Raw genomic sequence first — 21,688 nt, 5'->3', positions numbered from 1 at the left:
CCTCACTAGGCATTCTTCATCTCAATGACCACCAACAATGGGACATTATTTTTTTCCCATACATACTAATGCAGGGCCATTGTTCATCCCACTGACCACAATACTGCATTATATCTTCTATGGACACTGATGCTGGAGCATTTTTCCTTCCACTAACACAACATCTTGACATTCTTCACACTATAAACACTGAAAATGGAGCAGTCTTTCCAGATTCACTGACTCCATAGACACTGACTCCAGGACATTCCTTCTCCCTCAAACATCAGAGCAGGGGCATTCTTCAGTCTACTAGCTATTACCATTAGGGCATTCTTTAGAGCCTCAAAAAACTGGTGCAGGAGCATCAATTGACTTTTTATATAGAAGGGTCTATTCTCTACCATATTATCCTTAGCCTAAATCATCAAAGGGGCCTTAATAACTTGATCACTTTAACCATGCTAAGTGCCCAAAATATACAATTCTGTACCCCTGAAACACGTTGGATAGCGCCTCTAATTAATACATTCTTGTTGGACTTTTAATACTTTGTGAAATACAAAAATTCACCAGCAAATCTTGGTATAGTGGTAATCTTGTCTTGAACTTTATTCACATAAAGTAATAGGCATCACAGGCCATAATCATTCAGTCTTAAAAAAGGGATCATGTGAGGTCCTGAAAATTAGCCTTCTGATGTCTGTTGCCAGGTCTGTCGCCAGGGATGGGAGAATGGTTCGGCCTGAGCAAGAGTTGGGGCCGAATATTTGCCAGTTCGCCAATCGCCGAACACCTGAATTTGCAGGGTGTTCGCCGAGTGTTCGCCCCCCACCAAACACCCTTCAATGCACTGCGCACTGCACAGTGTATTCTGCTCCCTGACTGGGCAAAGCTTTGGGGGACACTTTTTTTTTTTTTAAATAAAGAATATGTCAAAAACTGTGTCTGTGTCATACCTATTCACATGGGGGAGGCAATCTTTTATAGCCTAGGCCATCTTTATGTAGAGCAAGAATGCTTTTTTTCAGATCCTCAGAGAGTTCTTTGCCATGAGGTGCCATGTTGAACTTCCAGTGACCAGTATGAGAGAGTGAGAGGGATAACACCAGATTTAACACACCTGCTCCCCATTCACACCTGAGACCTTGTAACACTAACGAGTCACATGACACCGGGGAGGGAAAATGGCTAATTGGGCCCAATTTGGACATTTCACAATGATAGCGGGAGGTGGATGATGATGATGACAAGGAGGAGGAGATTGCTGACTCTCTGGCTGATCTTCCTACATCTGATTATGCATTTTCTGAGCACACCTTGAAGCAGATGCTCATGACCCTGCCGAAAGGCAATCAGAAAGACCTTTCCAAATCAATATCCTGCATCCAACTACAAATAGATGCTTTAGAAGAACCCACTGCCAAAGTGGAGGTACAACTCACAGATTTCACTGATACTTATAATGAATTGGTTGATGCCCATCATGAACAGGGAACTGAGCTCCAACGCATTCAATCTAAGCTGGTAGATCTTGTGGATCGCTCTCGCAGAAACAACCTAAAAATCCGTAGTGTGCCTGAATCACTCTCCCCCTTTAGGAGCTGACACAATTTCCGCAGAGCCTCTTCAAGATTCTGGTACCCTCCCTGTCTGAACAAGACCTACTTTTCAATAGGGCCCAGAGGATCTTTAAGCCTCCACAAGCAGACGAGCCAAAAGATGTCCTTACCTGCATAAATTTTTCAACTCCAAAGAGAAAATACTGAGGGCCGCTAGAAATATATCCCCTTTTCCGGACCCCTACGCCCACCTTGCCATCTTCTAAGACATCTGTGCAGCCACTCAGCAGAAATGAAAGGAGCTTGCCCCAATCACCAAAAATTCTTCAGAAGCACAAGATCCCATATAAATGTAGTTTCCTAACCAAGCTCTCCATCACCCACCAGGGCAAAGCTACAGCCATCCTCCACCTAAACAGGGCCTAAAACGACTCCGCAATTGGGGCCTAGCACCCCCACCTGATGAAGGAGACCCAAAACCACAGCACACCTAATCATCCGCAAGGAGACAGGAGTGCTATCACCAATAAATGACTACCTGAGACCTATTACTCAGGCGCAATCTATATAATTGTATTCTTTTTATGATTACTCTTCCCCTATGTTTATTCACTGGATTTACTGTTGTTACCTGTTTTGCTGCCCTGCTACTTGCAGAGCCTGTGTTATTCTCCTCCCAGTTGGAGACATACTATGTAAGAAGGTTATTTTGTTTTTCCCTCTTTCTGCCTCTTTCCTTACTTCCCCTGCGGGGATGACACCCAGATACCTACCTACTTTGTGATATATGAAACATTAATTTATACCTGTGCAAACAATAATGCTACATGCTTCAGGCGGCTGTGGTCTCTTTCGTTGCCTGCACCCAAGATCACATTTATCTTGATCCACTCTTCTTACCACATGTCACTTAGAATTGTATCTCTAAATGCTAAATGGCTCAATAGCCCCTATAAATGCTCTCGCCTCTAAATGCAATTTTATTTGTGTCCAAGAAACCAACTTTGATATTTCTAGATCTCCGAGATGTACCAAATTTCCCCACATACAGTATTTCTAGCTAGCACAGACTCCAAAAAGAGAGGCGTCATGATTGCAGTAAAAAGCTATGTGGCCTTTCAGCTCCACTCTGTGGATGTCGATCCTAACGGCCGCTTTCTGATATTACCTGCCTCCTACAACAACTCACCACTCACTATATTCAAGATAAATGCCCCGAACACCCCCACTCCAAAAGTCTTCACCTCTTGCACGAAAACTCCAATTGTACAAGTCTCACCCATTAATTTTCTGTGGATACTTCAGCGAGGTTCCTGACTCATCAAATGACTAACTTGACTTAACTAACCCCTCTCGTAAGAAATCACTTAAACTAAATTCCTACCAACCTCGGAGGACCTATACAATATCTGGTGCTGTGCACATGGCAACAAATTAGGTTACACCTTCTACTCTCCGGCCCATGGGGTATACTCCAGAATCAACCTTTTCCTCTCAGATAAATATATATTACAAAAGGTTTTGGCATCCTCTATTGGCGTACTCACATTGGTCAGGTCATGCACCCGTCTCAACTGAACTGCCCATGTCCAATGCGCCTAGCTCTCCTTCACCCTGGAGAATCAATTCCTTCCTCCTTGCCAACCAAACATGTAAGCAACAACTTGAAAAGGATCTTGATTTCTTTTTTCACACCAATGCCAATCCTGACATAGACCTGACTCCTATGGATTACACATAAAGTTTATCTAAGAGGTATTCTTATCAAACTCTCTGCCCACGAGAAGAAGCATCGCATACAACAGATAACCTCTCTGGTTGATCAAATTAAGAATCTCGTAATAAATGTCACCATGACCCACTTATCTCTGAAGAAATCTCAGCTCACCGTAACCAGCTTAGCTCTTTTTTTGCGAAAGAGCTATGATTTCTATATTAAATGGCTCAAATAACCTTGTGCTCCTCTGGCAATAAGCCAGGTGCGTTCTTGGCTAAACAATTTAAAAGGCAAGCTGCGGCATCCAAAATTCCATTCCTAAAGGACCACCCAGGCACTAAGATCACTAACCCAGTTGACATAGCAGTACAGTTCTGAAAGTATTACCATTCTCTATACAACCCAAAAGACTCCCCCTCTACCCCCTCTCCCCAACTTCCAGATATTCAACAATTTCTGGATTCAATTATCCTCCCTTCACTTAATGAAGACCAACTGGGCACTCTCTCTGCCCCATTTACTGTTGAGGAACTCACCAAAGTTGTAAAATCACTCCCTTTTCATAAATCCCTAGGTCCAGGCGGGTTTTCTAAAGACGAAAGTGTTTTCGTGCATTTACTCCCTCACCTTACCAACGCCCTAAACAGCATTGCTAACAAGGGAGTATGCCCTCCTGAGTTTCTTGAATCCATCATTGTTACCATTCCTAAACCTGGGAAACCCATGGAAGATCCAGGCAATTTCCACCCCATTTCTCTGCTGAACACGGACACCAAAATATATGCCAAACTTATACCACTTCAGCTTGCTGGTATTACTCCTAACCTAATTCATCCAGATCAAGTCGGGTACATATACGGGCGTCAAACGTCGGGTGGCACTAGGCGTTTTATGCATTTAATACAGTGGGCTTAACATCATAAAACTCTCCATACTTATCTCCCTCAATGCCGAGAAAGCCTTTGACAGGGTCATACATGCAAACAGTACTCTCTAAATTTGGATTCTCAGGCTGTATACTCTCAGCTACTACCACACTGTACTCACTGCAGACTGCCAAAGTCTGTACCTCAGCATTTATTTCATCTTTCCTCCCTATTATGAATGGAACACGGCACTCTCTCCGATACTTTTTTCCTTAGTCATGGAACCCCTTGCTGAACATATTATATCCAATCCCTCAATTTAAAGTTTAACTATAGCAACGCAACACAAAATCAACTTATATGCAGACGATATCCTTATTCTCCTAACAAACCCAGAAAAGTCCCTTCCACCCCTTTGTGCCCTTAGGTTTAATTTCTTTATACAAGCTCAACCAATCCAAATCCCATATGCTAGCCAGTGAGCTCCCACCACAAACAAAAACCAAGATAGCTAGCATCACTTCCTTCTCGTGGGCTCCTCAAGATAAGTTTTCCTACTTAGGGGTTCAACTTACTTCTCTAGCCTCTAAGATACAAGCTCTCAACCTTACTAATCTAACCGATACCTTATTAAAACAATGCTCTACCCTAAATCTGGAGTTACATTATCGGCAGGTCGTATATTCCTATCGAAAAAAAAAATGTTTTTATTACCACATGTTCTGTATCTATTTTGCACGCTTCCTTTCCCATATTCGCAAGAACAGTTCAGATGGATCCAAACCATTCTACAGAACTTCATCTGGGATTCTAAAAAACTAAGCCTCAGAAAAGAGGCTCTCTGCACATCACCTAAATTAGCAGGCAAGGGGGCACCCAATGTTACTGCCTACTATAGTATTATACTACCATTCTCTCCCAATCAAGGCCATGGTGGACCCCTACTCTAGGAATACCGTGGACTCAAATCGAGTCTGCTGCTGCTAAATCAGACCTGAAACTTCTATTAGGGGCTACCTGGTTCCAACAAACTCTCCCACCAGAATTCCTGGAAACTATTAAAGCAACTCTTAAAGTTTGGAGCTCAGTAGTTAAACTAAGCCAAGGCCTTTCACAACAAACTCTTCACTTCTTCCCACTGAGTTCTCTTGAACCATTGATCCCAGGAACCTCACTGGCAGATTCCGATAAGCCCCTGTTCGCAGAACCCAACAACCACAGCCCAGGGTTTTTGGGAAGAGACCCTTGTCCCCATCAACATGGGGACAAGGTACTTTAGAGTGGGGGGGGGGGGCAGAGCCCCCCCTGTCCCATAGCACCCCTCTCATGTTGAGTGCATGTGGCTTGGTATGGTTGTGGGGTGCTCGCTCCCCCCCCTTTCCTGACTTGCCAGGCTGCATGTCCAGATAATGGTCTGCTATGGAGATTGGGGGGGGGGGGGCACGCCATTTTTATTGCCCTTTTTTCTTTATTGTTTAACAGCCGGGTGTTGGCAATTGCAATCGCGAGTCATTTTAGATGTGATTTGACATGTTTTTTTCTTTATAAATGTAGTTTTCTCTGCAGCAGGTTCTATACATGGTACAGATGTGCCACTTTACAGGCAGACTAAGGGGACCCCATAGTCATTATATTTAAAGGATTTTTTTTTTTTCATGGTCACTTCTGGCATCTTTAACCACTTGCCGACCGCCGCAAGTACATATACTGCCGGCGGTCCGGTCAGCCCTGGCCAGGCAAAGTGACGTACCGGTACGTCACTAGCCTGTCACTGGCTTGTGAGCCAATAGCGGCCCCGGCTCGTTCACTAACAAGTCGGGTCCGCCGGTCATTCGCGATCGTTCGCCGGAAAGGGAGAAAGGCAGGCGGCTAATGTAAACAAGCCGCCTGTCATTTTCCCCTGTGTAAAAATGAAGATCAGACGGTTCTACTATGTAGGACCCTTGATCTCTGTTTTTACACTAGTAGCCATGTCCAATCACAGTTAGAAACACGCCCCTAGGACACACTTAACTCCTCCCTCTCCAATACAGTTAACCCCTTCCCTGCCAGTGTCATTTTTACAGTAACAGTGCATATGTATAGCACTGATTACTGCAGTAATGTCACTGGTAACCCCAAAAGTGTCAAAAATGTCAGTCAAGGGTCCGATCTGTCTGCCGCAATGTCGCAGTCCCGCAAAAAAAATCGCAGATCGCCGCCATTACTCGTTAAAAAAAAAAAACACCAAAAATGACAAAAATCTTTTCCTTTGTTAGTAAACGCGATAATTTTTGCGCAAACCAATCAAAATACACTTTTTGCGATTTTTTTACCAAACATATATAGCATAAAACAAATTGGCTGAAAATGTTAAAAAATTTTGATTTTTACATTTTTTTTGGGGAATTTCATATAAAAAAATGTGAAAATTATTGTTATTTTTGCAAAATTGACGCTCTTTTTTAGTTAATAGCGCATGATCAAAAAATTGCACAGGTGATCAAATACCACCAAAAGAAAGCTCTGTTTGTGGGAAAAAAAGGAAGTCAAATTCGTTTAGGTACAGCGTTGCACGACCGCGCAATTAAACTCACGCAGTAAAAAAATCGCAAAAAAAAACCCTGGTCAGGAAGGGGGTAAAATCTTCCGGGGCTTAAGTGGTTAAAATCACTGCTTCTGAAAAAACAAACTTTAAAAAAAAAAAAAACATTTCTGTATTAATACATGTCCCCCAGGACAGTACCCAGACCCCTATATCCCTTTTATGGCCAATTACTAACAAATAAGCCCTCATAATGGGCACTTTTGATTTTTCCTGTTTGGCTCATAAACTTCAATGGGGTTCGCTGTTCAGGTTAGAATTTTTCCCCTGTTTGGGAGTTCTCATCTCTATCTGGTACTTTATGCAGCACATCACTATCATATTTCTGTGCTTATTTTCTATAGTTAGGCAGCTTTAGATGACTTCACATCCTTTCTCATTTCTTATAGTCTCTGACTTGAGTATCTTGTTTAATAGTTGGGTTAATTAATTATACCATGTTTTTTTTTTTTTTTATCATTTTTATCATTTTTTTTATCATTTTTATCATTTTTTATTTGGAACTCACCATCTTTTCCTAATTTATGGACAATGACAGAAGATTCATTTGAAGAAATGCTGAAAAAAGAAGGACAAAGTAGTTAACTACAAGAACACAAAATCACGTAATAATTGGGTAATTTATTGGACTTAAAATGAAGATTACTTCAATTCAGGACATTACAGTATACAACATGTCAGGATCAAATAAAAAAAATAAAATAAAAAAACACATTCATTATATCTCTGTCATGCATGCACATCTTCCCATGGCTTTGTCTACTTAAAAATGCTGAAAATACAGAAAACATATCCTTTAGTCCTGGCAGAAATCCAGTGTACTTCTTCCTTAAGCTGACCACACTTATTCTGGTCCTCTTTAATTATAGGCTTGAGGGATTGAGGGACGTCCTAAAGTGATATTGAACCACTTCAAGACTGCAATATTTATATACATATATATATATATATACATATATACACACGTTGCGGCTTTGAAGTGGTGTTTTTAGGATTATGGCTGAAGATATCAGCCATAACCCCGGTATTGTTTTCTACAGCCAGTGGCTGACTTTTTCTTGAAAGTGTTCCGTGTAGCTCATGAGATGCTGGAACACTTTCAGATGTGGTGAAAGGTGGACAAACTCCCCCAGCGCTCGCTGGTGTTTTTCGGGCTTATCGTTTCTGCCGGTTCCCCCGGGAAATGATCCAATGGTGCAGCCGACTAGTCCCAGAGGTTATCAAAGAGTAGATCCTCTTTGATCACCTCTATGACCTTGGAGGACCAGAACAACGTCATGACTTCATTTCCTGTCCATTCTGGAAGTAAACAATTTTTTTTTTTTTTTTTTAAAGCAAAAGATCAAAAAGCTATTTTTTTTTTTAATCTTTTGCTTTTAAAGGTAAAAGGAGACAAAAATAAAAAAAAAATAAAGGGACAGTGTAAAAATATAAAGTAAAAGAAAAAAAAATTAAAGCACCCTCATCTCTCCATGCTCAGGCGCCGAAGCGTATGATTACGTAAGTCACACACACATATGTAGACTGTATTCTCACCACGAGGTATCACCACAAACATTAACCACTTGCCGACCGCTGCACGACTATTTATGGCGGCGGTCAGCCCCTCACAGGCAAAGTGACGTAGATCTACGTCGCTAGCCTGTGAGGCTCTAGAGAGCGCTCCCGCTCGGTCACGGACCCCCCCGCGCGTGTGCCCGGCGGACCCGATGTCCACTGGGCACTCGCCATCGTCTGTTACACCGGAAGAAAGGCAGGCGGCTAATGTAAACACAGCCGCCTGTCATTCTCCCCTGTGTAAGAATGGAGATCACACGGTTCTACTATGTAGGATCCTTGATCTCTGTTCTTACACCTCTAGCCACATCCAATCACAGTAAGAAACACGCCCCTAGGGACACACTTAACCCCTCCCTCTCAAAAAAGTTAACCCCTTCACTGCCAGTGTCATTTTTACAGTAACAGTGCATACATATAGCACTGATTACTGTAGTAATGTCACTGGTACCCCCAAAAGTGTCAAAAATGTCAGTCAAGGGTCCGATCTGTCCGCCGCAATGTCGCAGTACCGCAAAAAAAATTGCAGATCGCCGCCATTACTCGTTAAAAAAAAAAACAACAAAAATGACAAAAATCTTTCCCTTAGTTAGTAAACGCAATAACTTTTGCGCAAACCAATCAAAATACGCTTTTTGCGATTTTTTTTTTACCAAACATATGTAGCAGAAAACAAATTGGCCTAAAATGTTAAAACATTTTGATTTTTACATTTTTTTTTGGGGGGGAATTTCATATAAAAAAATGTGAAAAATACTGTTATTTTTGCAAAATTGTCGCTCTTTTTTTGTTTATAGCGCATGATCAAAAAATCGCACAGGTGATCAAATACCACCAAAAGAAAGCTCTGTTTGTGGGAAAAAAAGGACGTCAAATTCGCTTAGGTACAGCGTCGCACGACCGCGCAATTGTCTGTTAAAGTCACGCAGTGCCGAAATAGGCCGTGGTCAGGAAGGGGGTAAAATCTTCCGGGGCTAAAGTGGTTAAAGTGGAGTTCCAGCCAGAAAAAAAAAATTTCAACATACATATCCCCAGGACAGTCAGGGTTAGTACATTCCACAATGGCTAGCCTCTGATCTGTTCCGGTTCGCACTTACCTGCAAGAAGAAATACTTACTTTTAAAATTTCTTCTCCAGCGCTGCCATCTCAGGTGTGGGCAGCTTGAAGCCAGCGAGATCCTCTTTTGCGTCCTCTTCCATCCTCTTCGGTCCCACTATGCACTGCGCCAGCCCCGCCGTGACTTCCGGGGCCGCAGCGTCATCCCTGCACAGCTTCTGGGCATGCCCAGAAGCTGTTTAGCAAGGTATGACGGCGCCTGCACCGGAACTGACGTTGGGGCCGGTGCAGACGCATTGATTCCTGGGTGCAATGACGTTCAGCTCCCAGGAATCATTGCAAAGCGGACGTGACGGCGCGGGCCGCGGCCACCGAGGGAGGAAATGGAAGGAAGGTGAGTGTGTTTTTCTGCAATTACAAGGTAAGTAAAAAAAAAAAAAAACAATCGTAATTATCCATTTCTGTTTCAGGTGAGCTATAGCAAGCGGATGGCCCAAAATTGACTATGTCGATTTTGTGGCCGGAACTCCGCTTTAGAGCAATAATAATTCTAGCACTAGAACTCTTCTGTAACTATAAACAGGTAACCTGTAAAGGTGTTTAAAGTGTCGCCTATGGAGATTTTTACCTACAGAAGTTTGTCACCATTCTACGAGCGTACACACAATTTTAAAGCGTGACATGTTAGGTATGTATTTACTCAGCATAACATCATCTTTTATATTTAACTAAAAATTGGGGTATACTGTATATTGTGTTTTTTGTATTCATTTAAGTGTATTATTTTAGCATTTGCAAATCAGCTGCACAAATGACATAAAAGATTCCAACAGCCACCATTTTATTCCCTAGGATCTTTGTAAAAAAAAAAGTATAATGTTTGGTGGTATAAGTAATTTTCTAGCTAAAATACTGATTTAAACCTGTAAAACAGGCTGATATGTGGCTGCTGTACCATTTACTTGTATGAGAAAGTCTCCTGTTCTCTTTGTATTGCTTCCTTTATGTGAAATCCCTTTTGATCCCGCCAGTCCCTCTGCTTTCCTATTAAAACTGACCACACTAAGCAGGAGAGCACACCCTGGTCAGTTCTCTAGCTATGCTGGGAACTCATTGTACTCTCCTCCAAAGATCAGACTTGTCCTAACATTCCCCTGATTCACAGCCATTCACTGGGAAGCTCAGTGTGCTGTTGCTCCCAAGCCACTGCTCCATGTACCCATACACACATGGAGCACTGCTCGGTTCTGCTCCCGCTCTCTCCTCATTGGTTCACTGGCTGTGATTGATAGTAGTGGGAGCCAATAGCTCCTGCTGCTATCTCAGCCAATGAGAATGGAGAGACCTAGTAGAGCTGCTGCTCTCATGCACATCGCTGGATCGAGATGAGGCTCAGGTAAGTATAAGGGGGCGGAGCTGCATAGAACGTATGAAGGTAAAAAACCTTGAGCCTTTACAACCACTTTAACCACTTCCCACCCGCCATACAGCAGAATCACGGCTGCAAAGTGGTTAAGTTATCCTGACTGGGCATCATATGACGTCAAGCAGGATAAGCCGCCTGCGGGGGGCACGCAGAGCGGCGATCGGTAGTGCAGTGTGTCACACCGCATCTCCGATCCCCGTAAAGAGCCTATAATGTATACCATGTAATCAGTTGTGTCCAATCAAAGCTGGTCACATCGTAACCAGGAAGTGCCATTTATCAGCTTTCCTCAGTTTACGTTGGCAGAGTGGAGGAGACAGGGGGGGGGGGGGGGTCTGTGCTGATAATCAGCAAATTGATTATCAGTGCAGACCCATCAGGGATGCCAACTACAGTAGAGCCCACCAGGAATGCCAACCCATGCCACTAGGGATGTCAACTTGTGACCACCAGGGATGCCAAACAGTGCTCATCAAAGATGCCAATCAGTGCCCATTAGTAATGCCTGTCAGTGCCTCCTTATCAGTGCTGCCTATTAGTGTCATCTAACAGTGCCCATCATTGCCGCTCATCAGTGTTGCATATTAGTGCCTCATCATCAGTTCCCATCAGTGGTGCCTCATTAGTGTCCATCAGTGTAGGAGAAAACGTACTTATTTACAACATTTTATAACATAAACACAGAAATTTATTTATTTATTTATTTTTTAATTATAAGTCTTTTTTTTGTTTAATTTTTTTTTTTTTAGCAAAAAATAAAAAACCCCAGCGGTGATCAAATACCACCGAAAGAAAGCTTGATTGGGGGGGGGGGGGGGGGGGATGATAAAAAATTTGTTTGTGTACAGTGTTGCATGACTGCGCAATTGTTATTCGAAATGCAATAGCGCTAAAAGCTAAAAATAGGCCTGGGCAGGAAGGGGGTTAGTGCCCAGTATTGAAGTGGTTAAATATACACATACACACCTATATACATATATGTGTGTGTGTGTATATATATACCCCTACACAGAAGTTCAGATGTCATGCCTGCCTCCAAAGACGTCCACAAAAAAGCCCAATAAACGCCTGCAACAAAAACGGCCAGGTGTGAAAATAGCGCATCCACATCCCTGCTCTACTGCAATTCTAATACAAACAAACTTTTTTTTTCTGGTTCTGGACATGCTACAGAGCTGAAACTTCACAGGTACACCTTTTAGAACCCCAGACACTAAATCCAAAGAAATCTCTCTTTTTTTTTTCAATAATTTTTTCAATATTGGCTCTCTATCAAAAATTATAATTTTTAAGCACTTTTTTTTGTGTGATTAATAGTCCCTGGGGCATGACCCAGAACCCTATGTACTTTTTAGGGGCATTTATTGAGTTTTAGGGCTTCAAAATTGTGTTTTTTTATTACCGAAGTTCGGGTCCCATTGATTTCAATGGGGTTCTGGAATCCGAAACCAAACTTTCGGGAAGTGCGGGTGTTCTGGTCAAACCGAACTTTTCAAAAGTTCAATCATCTCTATTTACCAGTTCACCATACATTTCAGCTGCCCAGGTCCTCCTGTGCCACCCCCACCCCTAAAATGCTGTCCTTCAAGCACACAATATGATCCTTCAGCATGGAGAGTGGATGAAGGGTCCAATAAATAGGTCATATTAACCAGCCTATTCCGTGTGAACACAATGAGTGATTGGTACTGATCACTCACTATGTTCATTCATAACTAAAGCAGCCCTGCCCCTCAAACACAACTATAAATGAGGCCTTTGGATTAAGAGGCAGCAGATGTTAAAGTTGAGTAAAACAATCAAGCATAATTTTAGTATTTTTAAATGAGGGAGACTTGGAAAAAAAATTCTATCTAGAGACCCAATACTCAAGCAGGTGTTTTCCTTCAAGAATTAGGTGTGTCAAATCAAAGAAGATATAGCTCAGCTTTTTAAAGAATTACTAGGTGCAGGGAAGTTTTAATGAGCAAGTCTACGCCAAATTTTACTAGAGACAGAAAGCATAGGTATGTATTTTCATACACGAATTAAAATACCGTGAGTTATAAAAGTACCATTTACAGTTACCACTGCCTGTAAGAGAACTTTTGCTGTGCAAAGACGTGTTCCCATTAGGAACCCGACAATGGCTAATGTGCATGCGCGAATTCGTGCAGCCGCACATGTGCGGACTCGCGCAGCCACGCACCCATGTTCGCGAATACGCAACGTGCGTTAACATTGGCGCCAAATGGGCTATTTAAACCCAGCCCTTGCACTGCTCCAGTGCTGCTTTGTCTTCAGCCTTGGATACCTGTTACCTGTTTACCTGCATCTTGTTCTTAGTTCCAGACCCGGCTTGTCCTGACGATTCTCTGCTCTCCGCCTTCACCGACCTTGGCTTGTCCTGTGACCTCTCTTCCTGTCTGCTCCTACTGGCTTCTACGTTACCGATTGGCTCCTGACCCGGCTTGTCTTACCACGCTTCTGTCATTCCAAGATCCGTCCATCCTGCCTAGGAGGCTCATCCGGCTCCTCCTGTTACCCAGGAACTCCTGCTTCCAGCACCTGCTGCCTGCTCATCACCCTGCTCACCGGACTTCCCTGGCGACCATCACCAGTGGCCATCGTCCGCTTCAAGCAAACCTTCAGGCGCTCGTGCTACTCTATACTCCAGTGCCTCCTGTCTGCACTATCAGGGGTCTCGAGTGGGAGGCGCAAGAGAGGCCTTCCTCACAGTATCAGGCTCATCTCCAGATATGTGATACTGCCATAGCACTCCTATTGCTGGGTATAGACGGCTGCCATCCACTTTCTAGGAGGATAGTTGCCCATATGCTTTTTGCATCTGGAATAGCTGTTGCTAAACACTGGCGCTCTACTACCATGCCCTCAAAAACAGAAATTACTAACCGAGTCAACTCCCAAGGAGAAATGGAAAGGATATTAGCCTACAAGGAAAGTAAAGCTCTGAAGTTCCACCTACATTGGCAACTCTGGCTGCACTCTAAAGTAAACTCCATACAGTGGTAACAATATTTATGTAATAACCTGCTAACTCTACCCTCCAGTGGTATACTAGTGCGCTTCCTCCCCTCCCTCCCCTCCCCTCCCCTTTTTCTTGTTTATGCTCTCCTCCTCCCCCCCCCCTTCCTTATCCCCCTATTCTTTACTGTGGCAGGTTCAGATTATCGGGACATTTGAGGAGATTTTTCCCTACAGTTAGTCTGCATTGTAGGTATGTTCTTCTATATGGTTTACTTCTGATTACTCGTAACCCCCTATTTATACATAAATAGGTGGAGGGGACACTTCCCGTAGTGTACTAAGTAAAAGGTCTCGCTGGACCCGTACCTAGCTACGTAAAAGCGGGCAATTTCTTGTCACAGATAAGTCCCATTAGGGGTGATAAGAAGCAGGGCCACGACCAGAACTCATTTACCCTCCACCTCCATCCAGTTATCCTCCTAAGAGGTTACACAACCCTATCAAAGTTTCTAATTGTTATAAGTTAACATTTGTTATATGATTTCATTTGTCACTGAAGCCCTGCCCATCAGTTATAATATTGTATTTACCTAGACATTTGTATGAAGCAATGTTTATTCTGTATGTTACAAAATTATGAATAAAAATCTATTTACAATGAAGCTATCCTACTGGATAAACTTACACCTTACGAAAAGCTCTGGAAACCGTGGATTGCCAATTATCTACCGTTAGGCTTTGACGAATCCCTTATACTAGTTTGACCTCTGGTCACCAATACCCTACCGGTATTGTCACTCTGAGCCTCCTTAAGTGGCTCGGGACTTTCTCCGGGCACCCTTTTCCCCCCCACACATCCCCCGTCCCCTGTTTCACCCTTCTTTTCCCCCACTCCCCTCTTGCCCCCTTTGTTCTCTTCTTTTTCTTCTCCCCCACATTGTCTCGAGTTTACCACTACCTACCTTATTTACCTGTTGTGGCTGGGCCGCCGACCTTTGTTGTACTACTGCCTCCCCTTTAACCTTACTTTCTGCCGCCCTTGTACAATGCGACTATCCTTTGTACTTGTAAGCCGCGGCGACCAGCTTGCCCCTTTCCTATTTCCGGAATCTGTTTGTTATGCAACTGCTTGCTGTTTGCTATGTTATTTTGACGTGTATTCTACTATTATATACCTTTATTGTTTATTGGTATTGTTTTGTACTACATTCCTTTTGCTTTAATAAAAACTGTGAAAAGAAAAAAAAAAATCTATTTACAAAAAAAAAAAAGAAAAGAGACCATGAGCGATAAACCAGGGTAAAACGTGGTCAGCAACAGGTGCAGATGGATAGACATGTGCAGATGGATAGACAGCTCTTACATAAAGTATATACTTCATCTGAGTGCTTAGCTGTTTGTCTGGAGTTCAGCTTTAATACAGAGTATCTACATTATAATCTTGAAATCACTCACCTGTGTGTTAAAGTCTTCCAGGATGAAGAACTGGGATCAATAGCAGGTTCTTTATGATCTGGGAAATCTCTATCTGCATTCTTTATGTTGCTTTCATAAGTTGTTTTCTCTTCATTGTAAATGAACTCAGAAGAACAATCTACATATTCTTTATCTGAAGTCTCTTCTGTGTCACCTTCTCTATCATTGTCACAGTGGCCCTTATCTTTTTGTAGGGGTTCTATCTTCAATGAGATGTTAGGGTCAGGTTCAGCTTTAGATTCCTCGGGGGAGGAGTCATGTACTTGATGTAGAATGCTAGCATGTGAACTTGCATTGCAGGTGTCAGTATTGCTTTGCTGATGTGAAACTTCTTCAGTTTTCTCATTTTGGCTTTCTTCAGTGTGGTGCTGTGAGATGACTCCGGAGTCATTAGGAGTTTTGTCACATGACGGTATTTTGTATTCTTCCATGTCATCATTTGGTGATGAATGGGACAGGTCCTGTAATATCAAGAATTTGGTCAGAAATATATATATTTTTTTAAAACCTTCATAAACATACAAGACACAGACACATAGGGTAAAACTTATGAAATAAATAACCCCGCTCAAACAAGTGACACACACGTAATAAATTATACACAAAGTGAGTTAATATTGTGCACAAAGCATGAAAAAGTGAGTATTTATAAGTCTCTGATGTGAAGGAGCCACAGAGGATATCCCAATCTCAAGATGATTTCTTTAGGAGAAACTGCTGTGGTTCATGCAGGAATAGTACACCTTCACCATGGGACTTCCACCCAGTGTATACAAATTCTGCTTACCAGTAGGGATGATCGAACTTTTGAAAAGTTTGGTTCGACCAAAACACCTGAACTTCCCGAAAGTTCGGGTCCGGATTCCAGAACCCTATTGAAATCAATGGGACCCGAACTTCTGTAATCAAAAAACACCATTTTGAAGCCCTAAAACCCAATAAATGCCCCTAAAAAGTGCCTAGGGTTATGGGTCATGCCCCAGGGACTATTAATCACACAAAAAAAGTTCTTAAAAATTGTTGTTTTTGATAGAGAGCCAATTATTGAAAAAATTATTGAAAAAAAAAAAAAAGAGAGATTTCTTTGGATTTAGTGTCTGGGGGGTCTAAAAAGTGTACCTGTGAAGTTTCAGCTCTGTAGCATGTCCAGAACCAGAAAAAAAGATTGTTTGCCTTAGAATTGCAGTAGGGATAGGGCTCCGCTACTTTCACACCTGGCTGTTTTTGTTTCAGGCGTTTATTGGGCTTTTTTGTGGACGTCTTTGGAGGCAGGCATGACATCTGAACTTCTGTGTAGGGGTATATATATATACACACACACACACACATATATGTATATATACACGTACACACATATAGGTGTGATAGGAGTGGAGCTCTATGCCTGCAAATAATTTCATTAGTGCAGGCATAGGGTTCTGCTACTTTCACACCTATATGTGTGTATGTGTATATATACATATATGTGTGTGTATATATACCCCTACACAGAAGTTCAGATGTCATGCCTGCCTCCAAAGACGTCCACAAAAAAGCCCAATAAACGCCTGCAACAAAAACGCCCAGGTGTGAAAGTAGCAGAGCCCTATCCCTGCTCTACTGCAATTCTAAGACAAACAATCTTTTTTCTATGGCAGTCACCCTGACATGGAAGAGTTTGGTCACCCTGCCATAGCAGTCAGAGTCAGTTCACCCTAAACTACACTACGGTCACCCTGACACTTAACACTTTCCCTACAGAAACTAGATTATTGAATCTAACTATAGTGGTATTTAGTACCCTAACTACACTAGATTTTCCTTTCCTCACACTAATAATTGCTAAATGACACTTTTGCAGCAGGAGTAACAGAACTGCTTCCACTCTCTTCCACAGCCCCTGTATTACAGTGCTAGCAATTTGGTGGGGCTATGTTATATACTGGGGGGCGTATTCACTACTGATTGGCCTCTGGACCCCCTAGTCACTCCAATCACATTCCTAGCATCCTCCTGCCCCCTCAATTGGCTTTTACTAATGTTTCTGGTCCAATGACGGGCTTTTAAAGCCCAGTTCCTATCCCATTGCATTTTGGTTGGTTCTGGTTGCCGAATTCTAAACTTTTCCCGCAAAAAGTTCGGAATTCGGCCGAATTTCGAACAGTCAATGTTCGGGTCGAACCGATGGTCGACCCGAACCGTTCGATCATCCCTACTTACCAGAACAATCAGACCCCTTAATTGCAGGGGGTCGGATCAAGCAATGTTCCCAGCTCAGTGTTTCTGTTAAGAAAGCACTTCCAATAGTAAAGACACCACCACGAATATCAGGCTGGTAAATCTCTGAGATATGGCTCCCGCTTACTGTATTATAATCCGCCAATAGCTCACACTCAGACAGGTATGGATGTATTAGGAGAGACATGAAAAGAAGCTCTCATGGCGTAGTATCACAATATATATCTATTAAAAAGAAGAAATTGCACTTACTACAAGCGTCTTCAATATTAGCCGATATATGGTGACAATCGCGGTTTCCAGCAGGGGACGCCACTTCCGCGTTCCACCTGCGCTCCAAGGAAACCAGAAATGGTGTATTGCGATCCCACGTACTGACACGTGTCGTCAGCACAAAGCCAATGTCATCAGGGGTCATGTGATCGCAATTGTTAAACCGAGCTTTATACAGGCAGACCGCGCCAGTGACCAATCCATCTCCATCCTTCCAAGGAACCTCCCTTTCAGGAAGTACATTCAATTCCCTGGTATTTGGACGGTCCCTCCAATAGATTAAGATACATTTTATCCCCCTTGGTGGTCAATTTAATAAATGAAGGGTAAAATCATAGGCGTGCGCAGGGGGTGTGCCAGGTGTGCCTGGGCACATCCTAATCACCCAGTGCAGTGCAGATTCCCCCTATTGTCCAGGGCCCACTGCCCTACTGTCACCATCTATGTTTTTATAAATTATTAAATGTGTGTTCTCATTTATTTATACTATATATACTAATATATACTGTATATACACAAACACACACACACACGTTTGAGCTTTGGCGTGCACACCCTAATGCAATAGGCTGCGCACACCTATGGGTAAAATATTGCCTTATGATCAAGGTGATGTTCCCCACTAATTAAATATCAGTTCTAGTATTGGTCATATGATATTTGCACAGACACATAGGGGTTGATTTACTAAAACTTGAGCACTCAGAAACTGGTGCAGCTTTGCATAGTAACCAATCAGCTTCTAACTTCAGCTTGTTCCATTAAACTTTGACAATAAAACCTGGATGATTGTATAAATGTGAATGTGATTAAGCCCCTGGTCACACCGATCGCGACATTGAAATCGTGCTACTTCACTTGAAGTAGCGCTATTTCAAAGTAGTTCTAGTTCAGGTGTTGTGTCCGAATGCGATGTGAATTCAGCCATGCAATCTGTATGGCTGAATTTGCATCGCATGTGATTTGTCGAGCAGTGCGCTGCGAAACACATGCGATGTCTGTCATCGCATATATGTGAACCGGGACAAAGCTTCCAATGCAGACAATAGGATGTGACTTGTCATGTGATTTGAAACTGTCAAATGGCATGACAAGTTGCACTAGTGTGACCAACGTGACAAAGGGCTTCGCCTACAGATGGAAAACAGAAGATGAAGCCACCTTTTATCCATCTCAGTTACATTTATACAACAGGGAGTCAGAAGCATTACAATTTGATTCTGTCTGTCTTACACATTTTCACATGCTGATCTAACTGACACAGGTTTGGGGGGCAAACGAGTGGTATTATTTTCATTGTTTGGGCTATATATACAAGAAGCTGATTGCTTACTATGCACAGCTGCACAAGATTCTGCGTGGACTAGGTTTAGAAAATCTCCTCCAAAATGACTATAATACACGGGCAAACTATGATATATGGGGATATTTTCCATTGTTTTTTTGTTTTTAAGAAAGATGTAAAGCTCTGTCAATCTTTTCAGAAACAACATGTGAAATTGGAGCACAAATATACAGTATGCTTACTGGGCCATGTATTGGGAACATTCTATTGATACTGAGTCAGGCCTCCCTCAATTCTTTGTACATGGATTCCACATTTCAAGTTCAAAAAACATCTCTGAGCTTCTGCTACATGGGGACATTATTCCATTACACAGTTTGTTTGGATTATTCAGCTGCACATTCATGCTAAGAATGTCCTGTTCTACCACATGAAGGTGGATACATACAGGAGGAGAGACAGAGAATGAAAGCCCATCATCGTAAAAGCTCACTCATCCCTCAGGAGTTGCTGGCTCCAAGCAGAACTGAAGGCAAAACATTTTATTCGTTTTGGATAAAGAAGAGAGGAATTCCCAAATTTCTGGAAAAAGAACTTCAGGCTGCTGAACTCCCATGGGTAAAGGGCAATCAGCCGAGCAGCTGTCCTTTGCAGCACAGGAACTATACAGAAAAAACAAACTCACAATAGCAGTCTCTTCCTGAAGAAGCAGGCATTGTCCCACGAAACACGTAGAAGACATCTATTTGTTGGAGTCCCCGTGAAAATGCAATATTTTTGGAAACATTATTCATAATATGTTCTATTAAATGCTGTATTGTGATTGTATGCAATTTGTAGTATGCAAAAACATTAGAGATTTCCCCTGCTTTTCTTTTGGGGATTTTTATTTAACATTTTATATGGGGTTGTTTAATAAAAATATACTTTTTAATCTATGCAATGGTGTGATATCTTTAAAATCCTATGAAGTCCTTTTGCCTAAAGTTTTTTTGTGATGTGTAATAGTTGTAGAGGATGCGATACCAGTAAATCCATCAGACAGTGGAGGTGGACATCTTTCTTTTCTCCTTCCTTCTCGACCCCTCAATTTTTGTGGCAACATTTAGTATATGGCTTTGCTGTAACCAGTTGAGCTGCAATTTACTTTTTAGGTCTGATCGCTAAATGGTTGGTTGCTTTTGCCTGCTTCTGGAAGAATATTCCAGATATAGTGTGGGAGAATCAGTCACTAGAGTTATGAATAGTTGTCTGACCTTAGTCAATCCCTGGGAGGCTGACCCAGAAGGTGTGACTAGGGAAATACAGTCAGGTCCATAAATATTGGGACAGCGACACAATTCTAATCTTTTTGGCTCTATACACCACCATAATAGATTTGAAATGAAACAAACAAGATGTGCTTTAACTGCAGACTTTCAGCTTTAATTTGAGGGTATTTACATCCAAATCAGGTGAACGGTGTAGGAATTACAACAGTTTGTATATGTGCCTCCCACTTTTTAAGGGACCAAAAGTAATGGGACAGATTAACAATCATAAATCAAACTTTCACTTTTTAATACTTTGTTGCAAATCCTTTGCAGTCAATTACAGCCTGAAGTCTGGAACGCATAGACATCACCAGACGCTGGGTTTCATCCCTGGTGATGCTCTGCCAGGCCTCTACTGCAACTGTCTTCAGTTCCTTGTTCTTGGGGCATTTTCCCTTCAGTTTTGTCTTCAGAAAGTGAAATGCATGCTCAATCGGATTCAGGTCAGGGGATTGACTTGGCCATTGCATAATATTCCACTTCTTTCCCTTAAAAAACTCTTTGGTTGCTTTCGCAGTATGCTTCGGGTCATTGTCCATCTGTATTGTGAAGCGCCGTCCAATGAGTTCTGAAGCATTTGGCTGAATATGAGCAGATAATATTGCCCGAAACACTTCAGAATTCATCCTGCGGCTTTTGTCAGCAGTCACATCATCAATAAATACAAGAGAACCAGTTCCATTGGCAGCCATACATGCCCACGCCATAACACTACCACCACCATGCTTCACTGATGAGGTGGTATGCTTTGGATCATGAGCAGTTCCTTTCCTTCTCCATACTCTTCTCTTCCCATCACTCTGGTACAAGATGATCTTGGTCTCATCTGTCCATAGGATGTTGTTCCAGAACTGTGAAGGCTTTTTTAGATGTTGTTTGACAAACTCTAATCTGGCCTTCCTGTTTTTGAGGCTCACTAATGGTTTACATGTTGGGGTGAACCCTCTGTATTCACTCTGGTGAAGTCTTTTCTTGATTGTTGACTTTGACACGCATACACCTACCTCCTGGAGAGTGTTCCTGATCTGACACACATACACCTACCTCCCGGAGAGTGTTCTTGGTCTGACACACATACACCTACCTCCTGGAGAGTGTTCTTGATCTGGCCAACTGTTGTGAAGGGTGTTTTCTTCACCAGGGAAATAATTCTTTGGTCATCCACCACAGTTGTTTTCCGTGGTCTTCCAGGTCTTTTGGTGTTGCTGAGCTCACCGGTGCATTCTTTCTTTTTAAGGATGTTCCAAACAGTTGATTTGGCCACACCTAATGTTTTTGCTATCTCTCTGATAGGTTTGTTTTGTTTTTTTCAGCCTAATGATGGCTTGCTTCACTGATAGTGACAGCTCTTTAGATCTCATATTGAGAGTTGACAGCAACAGATTCCAAATGCAAATAGCACACTTGAA

At 42.4% G+C, this 21,688-nt stretch overlaps 1 protein-coding gene across 1 annotated transcript in view; it reads right to left on the bottom strand.

The window, feature by feature from the left end:
- LOC309557619 (uncharacterized protein) overlaps positions 1-21,688 on the bottom strand; it is a gene marked incomplete at its 3' end in the record, with an annotated part of 129,012 nt that overhangs the window by 5,567 nt on the left and 101,757 nt on the right. Inside the window, exons 8-9 of the mRNA XM_082260410.1 lie at positions 15,171-15,652; positions 7,217-7,266 (exon numbers count right to left, since the gene is read on the bottom strand). Coding sequence (XP_082116536.1) covers positions 7,217-7,266; positions 15,171-15,652 — 532 coding nt within the window. The remainder of the gene's footprint in view (positions 1-7,216; positions 7,267-15,170; positions 15,653-21,688) is intronic.

This window comes from Pelophylax lessonae (assembly GCF_965119305.1).
Source record: "Pelophylax lessonae genome assembly, chromosome: 6".
In the NCBI taxonomy this organism is placed as follows: domain Eukaryota; kingdom Metazoa; phylum Chordata; class Amphibia; order Anura; family Ranidae; genus Pelophylax; species Pelophylax lessonae.
This window is presented reverse-complemented; position numbering and strand designations above follow the sequence as displayed.